General features: G+C 38.4%; 1 protein-coding gene across 1 annotated transcript in view; it reads left to right on the top strand.

The window, feature by feature from the left end:
* Positions 1-279: 279 nt before the first annotated feature.
* NME8 (NME/NM23 family member 8) overlaps positions 280-11,169 on the top strand; it is a 52,372-nt gene continuing 41,482 nt past the window's right edge. Inside the window, exons 1-6 of the mRNA XM_011944521.1 lie at positions 280-420; positions 516-748; positions 1,953-1,992; positions 2,071-2,128; positions 2,328-2,434; positions 9,007-9,078. Coding sequence (XP_011799911.1) covers positions 1,960-1,992; positions 2,071-2,128; positions 2,328-2,434; positions 9,007-9,078 — 270 coding nt within the window. The 5' untranslated portion in view covers positions 280-420; positions 516-748; positions 1,953-1,959. The remainder of the gene's footprint in view (positions 421-515; positions 749-1,952; positions 1,993-2,070; positions 2,129-2,327; positions 2,435-9,006; positions 9,079-11,169) is intronic.

Below are 11,169 nucleotides of genomic sequence, written 5' to 3'. Positions count from 1 at the left end.
GAAAGAAAGAAAGAAAGAAAGAAAGAAAGAAAGAAAGAAAGAAAGAAAGAAAGAAGTAAAGAACCAGGTTAGATGAAGACAAAGTTAAAAAGAAAAAAAATGTTGTTGCTGGCAGAGAGCCTTCTGCTCCAATTTGAGGAGTATGCATTTTATGCTGTAAAGTGTGGCCAGTCACGGGAGGATTCAAAGCCAAGGAGAGATATGATCAAATCTACACTTGGGAAAGCGCACCTTGGTGCACGTCTAGGGGATAGGAGAATGGGGGGATGGGAGGATGGGGGATGCGAGTTTGGGGATGAGGCAGCTGAAGAACAGAAAGAGTCTTGTGATGGTGGAACCAGGACTTCGTTGTTCCTTCATTGTGTGGGCAGAAGAGGTGGAGGATTTTAGGCGCCACCTGGTCTTGTCCCTGCTACCCAAGTAGAGCTGCTGGCTGGAGCAGGGGCCTCGAGACGCCGCTCAAGCCTCATGGGCAGATGGGTTGGACAAAACGTTGCCCCCCTTCTTCTTCCCAGACAGGCAGGGAATTCCTCTTCTTCCTTTTGGTGAATCAGCTGGAGAAGAAAGCCCAGCAAGAGGCTGGCCAGCCTCAGCCCTGGGCCCTAGCAGGGCCCTAGGTACTGGAATGGAACTTCACCGACGTCACCGCTCAAACGGCCACAACGAGCGAGCTGATTTAGATCCTCTGGGCCTGTTCCTTCCTTTTCTTTAAACGTCCCAGTCCAGCTTAGAGGAGGACCTGTTTTGTGTAAGGCTTGCCGGCGGAACCAGAACCTTTCCTGGGATACGGGCTTGCTTGTGGCCTTTCCTTTCTTGTATGCTAGTGTCCACTATCGCCCACACGCTGACGGACTCCTGTTCTACACCGCCCCGATACCACTGAATAGGGAGTTTGGGAAGTTTATGTTGTTCCCCAGAAAATACTACTGGCCTTGTTCTCAGGGTTAAATATCCTTAGAGCAGCCAGATCTGAAGAGGGACCCCAGAAACATCCACGGGCATGTTCACAGACAATATGTTTGCAACTGATAGTATAGGAAACATTTTCTAATATTTCAGGAAAACAAAACTTTTTAAAAAACCAGACAACGTGTAACTCCTAACATTCTTACCTTGCTACAGGACTGTTGGGAGGATAAGATAGCGTGGCAGCTATAAGCATTTAGCATAGAGCCTAGCATACAGGAGTCCTTCCATGACATTTGCTTCTCTCTCTCCAGCAAAGATGAGACTGCGTAATTCAATATACGTGGGGAAAATTTTCACTACTGTATTAAGATGTTATTTGCAGTTAGAAATAATTAATACTGTAATCCCAGCACTCTGGGAGGCCAAGGTGGGAGGATCACAAGGTCAGGAGATTGAGACTCTCCTGGTTAACATGGTGAAACTCTGTCTCTACTAAAAATACAAAAAATTAGCCGGGCGTGATGGCGGGCACCTGTAGTCGCAGGTACTCTGGAGGCTGAGGCAGGAGAATCGCTTGAACCCAGGAGAGGGAGATTGCAGTGAGCGAGATTGTGCCACTGTACTCCAGCGTGGGCAACAGAGTGAGACTCTGTCTCAAAAAAAAAAAAAAAAAAGAATAAGACCTAGTATTTGCTAGCACAAACAGGTGACTGCAGTCAAAAAAATCTAAATTGTACATTTTAAAATAATTAAAAGAGTATAATTGGATTGTTTGTAACACAAAGGATAAATGCTTGAGGAGATGGTTATCCCATTTACCTTGATGTGATTATTATGCATTGCATACCTATACCAAAATATCTCAGATTTAAATACACAAATATTTAAGTATATAAATAGAGAGATACATAAATATATACACTTACTATGTACCCACAAAAAGTAAAAATAAAAATTGTTTTAAAAGATGTTATTTGCATGCATTAAGAAGATATTATTTAAATTTCTGACTTAAAAATTTTTCTTTCTTTTTCCTATGATAGTAGATAAATGGCAAGCAAAAAACGAGAAGTCCAGTTACAGGTGGGTCTGACATATCAACAGTTCTTTATCTGGTGCACTGGTGCTTGAATACCCTTTACAGTGCCTTCCTCTTTGCAGACAGTCATCAATAATCAAAGCCTGTGGGATGAAATGTTGCAGAACAAAGGCTTAACAGGTATAAGGGCTCCCCGGTTGTCTGGCCACCTGGGGTTTGACCTAGGGCACCTGCTGGCACCCTGTCCCTCTAGAGTGCCACTCCCCACTTTGATCAAGAAATCCTAAAGTGCCTTTGCCCTGGCCATGGCTCCAAATTGGGATAACTGCTATCCTAGATTGGTAGACTTAGTTATTTCATAAATATCATCATCTTCTAGTGATTGATGTTTACCAAGCCTGGTGTGGACCTTGCAAAGCAATGCAACCTTTATTCAGAAAATTGAAAAATGAACTGAACGAAGATGAAATTCTGCATTTTGCTGTCGTAAGAATTTTGTTTTAATGAAACCACTGTTTTCATGTTATATTAAGTGTTTAAGTATCTTCTAATACTTTAAGTATTGTCTTAATTTAAACAACCTGTCATTTCTTCAAAATAGATAGTCTTTACTTGGCAGTTTTACTATATATTTAGTTCTACTAGATCTGAGAATGAACATGATTTTTATCCCATTCTTATAACATTGAGGCTATTTACCATGACTGTGAAAGTTAGAAAAGGGTAATAGTGGATATGTCTATCGTTCTGTTTCCTTTCATCCGGTCACATGTTCAGTGTGTGTCCTTTAGAATAAGGGCTGCAAAAGCTGTTTACTGGGTATCATTGAGTAATGCTCTGGCATTAACCCAGTTACCGTATTTTCCAGCGGCAATGATATTTTTCCTCATTTATTTGCTACCTACTTGCAATAAGGGATTAAAATATTATAGCCAAACACCTTTTACTTAATCATACCATTTATTCAATGTATTCACATAAATGATCAACTAATTAGAATTTTGTTGTCCAACATGGTAGCTACTAGGCATAAGTGACTATGGAGCTCTTGAAATGTAGCTGGTCCAACTGAGGAACTGAATTTTTAATTTTAATGATTTAAATCTGAATTTTAAAACTGACACTCAATTGAGTTATTGTAAAACCTTTAAAATCTGGGATAACTTGAGTATGTGGATCTACTGTTTAACTGTAAATTTTATTAAAGCTAATTAAGGATTAATTATTTCTGATTAACATTTAGCATATGAATTACGATGTACTCTTAAGTGTAAGAGACTCATTAGATTTTAAAGAGTTAATATGGAAAAAGAAAGTGAAATATGCCAATAATAATTTTATACATTGATTACATGTTGAAATGATAATATTTTGGATGTATCGGGTTAAGTAAAATTTATTATCAAATTATTTTCACTTTTTTTGGTTTTTAAATGTGGCTACTAGAGAATTTATATGTGTGGCCTACATAATATATTTATATTATATAGAAAAGCACCCAAACCAACTAGACTTAAGATATAGGAGCAGGTAACAGATGATAACAGATCTTTACTCCTTATCTCTGAAATACATAGTCCCTAATGCAGATGTGCAACCACAACCCACTCATGTTCTCCCAGTTACAGGTCTTTCATGGCCCCGCTTTCAAGTCAAACATTGGAATGGGTTTGCCTACTGACCTTGTATTTCACTATCCATCCCCTTCCTTAAATGCATTTTCCATAGGACTTATTTTCCCTAGTTCAAGATGCTGAATAAGCAGTTTAAAGCCTAGACATTCACCTCTTATTATTTTTCTATTCAAGAAAGTAAGTGGCTGTCTACAGTAGTTAAATCCTGTTGTTCTGGTGAAGGAATTGACTTTTTTTGGTCTTCTGAAATAAGGACTTTGTAAGGTTTTCATTCCTTTAATTAAAAAAAGAAAAAGTCTTTACATAGATGTTATTTTTAGAGCAGTTTTAGGCTCATAGCAAAATTTACCAGAAAATAAAGAGTTCTCATATATCCCCTATCCCCACACTCTCATAGCCTTTTCCACCATCAATCCCGTATCAGAGTGGTACGTTGTTACAACGGATGAGCCTACACTGGCACATCATTATTTACCAAAATCCATAGTCTACATTAAAGTTCATTCTTGGTGTTGTATAGTTTAGGGACTTTAACAAATGTATAATGACATGTACTTATTATATTATGGCATCATATAGTATAGTTTCATTCCCTGCAAAATCCTCTGTAATCTGTTCATCTCTCCCTACCCCATAACCTCTGGCAATCACCAATCTTTTGACTACCTCCATAGTTTTGCCTTTTCCAGAATGTCATATAGTTAGAATCACATAGTGTAGAGCCTTTTCAGATTGGCTTCTTTTACTTAGTGATATGCTCCATGTCTTTTAATGATTTGACAGCTCATTTCTTTTTAGTGTCAAATAGTACTTCATTATCTGGATATACCGGGGTTTATTTATCCATTCACCTGCTGAAGAACATCTTGGTTGCTTCCAACTTTCAGCAGTTAGGAAAAGGCTGCTATAAACATCCATGCTTAAGTTTTTGCGTGAACATACATTTTCAACTCATTTGGGTAAATACCCAGGAGCAAGAGTGCTGGATCATGTGGGAATGATATGTTTTATTTTGTAAGAAACCACCAAATCTTCTTCCTAAGCAGCTGTACCATTTTTCATTCTTACCAACAATGAATGAGAGTTCTGCTGCTCCACATCCTCACCAGCAGCCGTTCTCTGGATTTTGGTCATCCTAATAGGTGTGTAGTGGAATCACACTGTAGTTTTAGTTTGCATTTCCCAAGATTATGTGATGTGGAGCATCTTTATATATACTTATTTGCCATCTGTATGTCTTCATTGAGGAGGTGTCTGCTAAGGATTTTGGCTTATTTTTTAATTGGGTTGTTTGTTCTCTTATTGTTGAATTTCAAGCATTCTGTGTATTTTGAATAACAGTCCTTTATCAGGTATTACTTTTGCAAATAGTTTATCCCAGTCTGTGGCTTGTTTTTTCATTCTCTTGTCATTGTAATTTTTTTAAAGACAAGATTCTGTAACAACCTGTTTCACTCTGAAGAATCAGAACCACCAGAAAGGAGCTAGGAAGTTATTCCAGACTTGATTCTTCACAAGGAAGAAAAATCAAGTTAGAATAGCAGAGAATAGGGCCTAAAGGAGATTGCCACACGCAGTTGGAAAGGGGTTGATAGAAGTTAAAAGACAGTGTCACAGGTGTCTAACAGCTGACAGATAGATCACAGGAAATTGAGGATCAGGAAATTCTTGTGAATCCTGGCAGTTGGCATCAGGAAACTTTGTTAAAAAGTGGTCGGAGTAGACATTCACATAGACTAGGGGTTCTGGATTCTGGTGACCTGCCCACAAAGGTGCAAGAAAATTGTATCTCCAAACCTCCACTGTGAGCAGTAATGGAGGGATGCCCTCTGCTGGACATATTGTTTTCTGCTGTTAATCAAGGAAGAGAGACACTCTGAACTTGAACATGTAGGTCCAAAATTAAAATGTATGAGGTTGATTACCTATTAAAATTACCCTGAGCTGAATGGTCAGTATACAATTTTTTTCTGCTGTGCGCCTTTTTAAAAGAGGAACATTAAATATTTTGTGTATATATATATATATATATATATAGGCATATAAAAATTTAGTAAATGGTGTTTATTATAGTTACTATAATATATTACTTAATCCTTAATAATTTATGTATTATAATGTAAACATTGTAATTGTAATACCTGAATTACTTCTAAATACAGTTGACCCTCAGCAATGCTGGAGTTAGGGGTGCTAACCCCCCTATGAAGTAAAAAATTCATGTATGACTTTTGACGCCACCAAAACGTAACTACTAATAACCTACTGTTGACTGGAAACCTTACGGGTAACATAAACAGTCGATTAACATATATTCTATATGTTATGTGTACTATATACTATATTCTTGCAATAAAGTAAGCTAGAGAAAAGAAAATAGTATTAAGAAAATTATAAGGAAAACCAAATATATTTACTATGCCTTAAGTGGAAGTGGATTACCATAAAAGTCTTCATCCTCATCATCTTAACATTGAGCAGGTTGAGGAGGAGAAGAAGGAAGAGGAGTTGGTCTTGATGTCTCAGGGGTGACAGAAGCAGAAAAGGTGGAGGAAGTGGAAGGGGAGGCAGGAGAAGCAGGCATAGTGGATGTAATTTTATGGAAATACACGGTAATTTCTGTCTGACGATTTTGCTTTTTCACTTCTTTAAAAACGTTTCTGTATGGTACCAATCCTTCTTGCACCATTTGCTTTGGTTTCAGTGCCCATATCATCGAAGGGTCCATGCCATAAATGAAGTCAAAAGCAGTCTTGAATAACTGGAATTCTTCTGCCAGATGTTCTAGTTTCAGTTTGTTTTCTGGCACTGGCTCTTCTACATCTTCTCCCTCATCATCTGGCGCTGGTTTAGAGACACTCATCTCTATCAATTTGTCTTCTGTTAATTCCTCTGGTGTGGTGTCTCTCAGCTCTTGGATTTCTCCAACATCCATATCTTGAAACCTTTCACCCCCTACCTTTTTGCCATATACACAATCTCTTTTATGACTTCCTTAATTGGCTCTGTCATAAATCCCATGAAGTCGTGCACAACATCTGGACACAATTTTCTCCAGCAGGAATTTATTAATTTGTGCTTGGTAGCTTTTGCAAGTTTTTCTGTAACAATGATGGCATCTTCAATGGTGCAATTCTTTCAGACTTTCATGATGTTCTATCAGGGTTCTCTTCCATAGCACTGACATTTTTTTCCATAGAGGACCATGTGTAATGAGCCTTCCAGGTTTTTATGAGCCCCTGATCTAGAGGCTGAATTATTGATGTTGTGTTTGGGGGCAAGTAGACCATTTTGACACTGTTGATGTTGACCTCATGGGATTCTTGGTGACCAGGAGCATTGTCCAAAATCAAAGAACTTTAAAAACAGTCTCTCACTGGCATGGTACTTCCTGACACCAGGGACAAATCATTGATGGAACCAATCCAGAAAAAAAGATTCTTATTGTCCAGGATTTCTTGCTGTACAGCTGAAAGGCTGGCAGCTGGTGTTATCTTTTCTCTTCAAGGATTGGGGGTTAGCAGTTTTATTGAGAAAGACAGCCCTGATCATAAACCCGACTGCGACTGCATAAAACAGTTGAGTTAGCCTATCTCTTCTTCCTTAAGTCTTGGTGCTTACTTCTTTTCCTTACTAAATAACGACCTTTGTGGCATTCCCCTCCCCCTACCAAAACCCAAGTTTAGGGCACTTTCACCTGCATTAAAAACCTGTTCAGGTAGACATATTTTCCTCTTAATTATTTTCTTAAAGGCATCTGGAAATTTTTCTGCTGTCTCTTGGTCAGCAGCAACTGCTTCTCCTGATATGTTAATATTTCTTAGCCTTTTCAAAAATTATCAAACCATCCTTTGCAGGCATTAAATTCTCCATCTTTAGGTCCTTCACTTCCTTTTGCTTTAAGTTGCCATATGATGACTTTGCTTTCTTGGAATCTTATTAGAGTCTATATGCATGCCTTTCTTATAGTAATCCTGCTCCTGCATAAAAACTGCATTTTCAATGTGAGATAAAAAGATATTTCAAAAAAAAGTGCAAGATTTATATGCCTACTGACATAGCTGCAGGGATGGCTTCATGAACTTCTTTTAAAAGAAAAATACAATTACTCTTAGACTGGATTCTTTTATCTTGAAATGGTGTGCAACTGCAGCCGCAGACCTCAATCTAGGGTACCTATCAGGCAAGTCAGCTCTTTCTTGTAATGTCATGATTTTTCTCAGCTTTTTAGGAGCACTTCCAACATCACTAATAGCACTTTGTCTGGATCCCAAAGTGTTAGTCAAGGTGTATGGCATTGCACTAAACACAATGAAAATCCCACTTTGAAAAGCATTGCCTTAGATTACAAAAACCAACTGCTACAAACTGAATGTTTGCCATCAAATTTCATATATTAAAATCGTAATCCCCAATGTGATGATATTTGGAGATAGGGACTTTAGAAGGTAATTAGAATAAGGTCAAAGCCTTTGTTTAAATAAAGGAAGAGACATGTGATTTCTTCCAGGTGAGGACATTAATGGAGAAGAAGGCCTTCACTTCTGGCACCCAGACTGTGCTGGCACCCAAATCTGGGACTTCCAGTCTCCAGAACTATGAGAAATAAATGTTTGTTGTTCAGTCACCCAGTCAACAGCAATTTGCTATTGCAGTCCAAACTAACTAAGACACCAACTCTCACAGAAGACCCTACCAAATGATCTCATTCTGGCAGCTGGACCAATGGATACTACGTTAATATGGAAGAAGACACTATTATTGAATGTATAGTTGTTCATAATTAATTTGGAACAACTTGAAATTTATGAGAAAATATTTAGAAGATTACAGACATAAAATTCAAAATCTTTAAAAGTTGACTACTAATTTATTCAAGGAATGTTCAGTAAGCCTCTTTGAATGTATGACCCTATGACTGACAGAAGGAGATGAGATACAAACATGGATAGGAAACATACTCTATCTGTGCACACAACTCTCCTTCTAACAGAGCAGGTGCAGCAGGCCCACAGGTGCCTGTAGTAGAATATTAAAAGGGACATAGGTGCCTTGGGAGAAGGGCAGTGACATATTGTGCAGAACAAGAGATGATTTACAGCAAAAGGATGTGAGACAGAATTAGAGGAAGGGTAGATGAACAGGGACAGTAAAAGAAAGGCAGGACCAGGGAGGAAAAGACGAGTAAATAAGTTTGGCTAAAGGTTGGTTAATGTAAAGGGAAATGGTGAGGAAAGCTTAAGGCCAAATGATGTAGCGCTTGAATCGCCAGTATGTGCAGTTTGGTCCCTAAAACCACTAGGGCATACACAATGTTACAGTAAACATAAAAATTATATGTATCTCTGCATTGTTTCAACATAGTGTATCAAACTACCTGAATAGAGTTTTATTTATTATTATATGAAATATTTACTTTTTCAGGCAGAAGCTGACAACATTGTGACTTTGCAGCCATTTAGAGATAAATGTGAACCTGTTTTTCTCTTTAGTGTTGTAAGTATATTGACTTTCTCAATTGCATTATCAGATTCCAGTTTGCAGTTAAGAACAAGTAACACTGTAAAGTTACCATGAAATTGTTTGCCAAAGACAGTAATTTTACAATGTTTGCCTTATCTTTTCTTGACTATTTATAAATTTTATAATTTGGCCGCTAGGAGCTTATAATGGATTGAAGGGATTAGATGATGACACACTGGGTTGATCAGGGAAAGGAAAAGTAATATGGTGTTTACCTTTACTAAGGAAATGATCAGAGATTTGTACAATAAATTATTTACAGGAGCAACAACTTGGAAATTTCTTAGATACCTAGCAGCAGCGAATTGGTTATAAACATTCGTGCATATCTTACAAGGGAGCATCTGTATAACAGTCTTTTGTAATACATATTATTCTTATCTCTATATTTACAAAGAAGAAAGCAAATGGATTCACCAAAATGTTATAGTAGTTTTCTCTGTGTGAGGAACAGGTGACTAATTTGAGTTTTATTGTTCATACTATTCTATATTGTCCACATATTCTGTGAGGAATACACAACTTTAATAATCAGACAGGGGCCAGGCATAGTGGCTAACGCCTGTAATCTCAGCACTTTGGGATGCTGAGGTGGGAGGATTGCTTGAGGCCAGGAATTCAAGATCAACCTGGCCAACATATCGAGACCACAACTCTATTTTTAAAAATAAGTAATAATAAAATAAGTATAAAATATAAATGAATAATTAGAAAGACATCAAAAGTGCTATTTTCTAAAAGCAGAGTGTACAATTAGTGCTAAATTGTGTGACATGGAGTATAACTGCTACAGAGTTCGAGAACTGGGACAGAAGAAAGCCTTCACAGAGGAGATAGATAGGACTTGGACTGTTCCTCCACTGTGGCATATTTATTTTTGATATTAGAAATACTCATTAAAAAACGCATCTTGGATATAGCTTTTTTCTGCTATTAAACAATACTCTTGCAACCCTTTCAAAGAGTTGAATTGCTGGGTTAAAGATAAAAAAATGCGTTGAATGGTAAAAAACGCATTGTAGATCTCCTCTAAATTGGATGTTTAGAATTCAATGATTTAGGTGAGGGGTCAGCCAACGTTGTTTTTGTTGTTGTCTTGTTTTGTTTTTTGTAAAGGGCCAGAGAGTAAATATTTTCAGCATGATTAAAATACAGTCTCTGGACTGGGCTGAGGTTTGCTGACTCCTAAACTAGATGTCATTACACTCATGAAGGGACCAGAATGAATAACAACACTGAGGCAGAATGGGTTTGGGGGGCTCATGGAACAATGAGGAGGCTTTAGCTGCACGTAGTGGGTAGGAGCATGGGACTGAGGAGAAAAGATTGGGCAGGTGGGTCATATTGTAGAGTCTGGAGCTCTGGGATAGTTGATAATATAGTTTGGGTATTTGTTTCCTCCAAATCTCATGCAGAAGTGTGACCTCCAACGTTGGAGGTGGGGCCTAGTGGGAAGCATTTGGCTCACTGGGGCGGATGCCTCATAAATGACTTGGTGCCCTCCCTGCAGTAATGAGTGAGTTCTCCCTCTATTAGTTCATGCAGGAGCTGGTTATTTAGAGAGCTTGGCACTGTCTCGCCTTTCTCTTGCTCCCTCTCTCTCCGTGTGACATGCTGTCTCCCTTTCCCTTCCTCCATGAGAACAAGCTTCCTGAGGTCTCACCAGAAGCAGATGCTGGTGCCATGTTTGTACAGTCTGCAAAAGTTTGAGCCAAATAAACTTTTCTTTACAAAGTTCCCAGCTTCACATACTCCTTGATAACAACACAAAACAGATGAATCGGGCCATCACCCCTACAGCTAGTCCAGTCTGACCAGTAGACCCAGAGCCACTCTCCTTAAGTGGATCATCCAATCCATGTTCTCTAATCCATGCAATCAGTGCCCAGAGTTTAAGTCCACCCTTCTTTGTAGCCATGTTTCATCCATCCTTCTAATGCTTCTTCTTTGTCACACCCAGTTCTCCAACTCTTCCCCTGCCTCCCAAACCTTTCCACTCTATGACATCTGGAATTCAAACGACTTCCTAAGATTTTTGACCATGGCTCTGAGCTTTTGTCTCAC

This window comes from Colobus angolensis, unplaced genomic scaffold (assembly GCF_000951035.1).
Source record: "Colobus angolensis palliatus isolate OR3802 unplaced genomic scaffold, Cang.pa_1.0 Scaffold232, whole genome shotgun sequence".
Lineage (NCBI taxonomy): Eukaryota > Metazoa > Chordata > Mammalia > Primates > Cercopithecidae > Colobus > Colobus angolensis.
The sequence above is the reverse complement of the archived record's forward strand: the minus strand, read 5'-3'. Positions and strand labels throughout refer to the sequence as shown.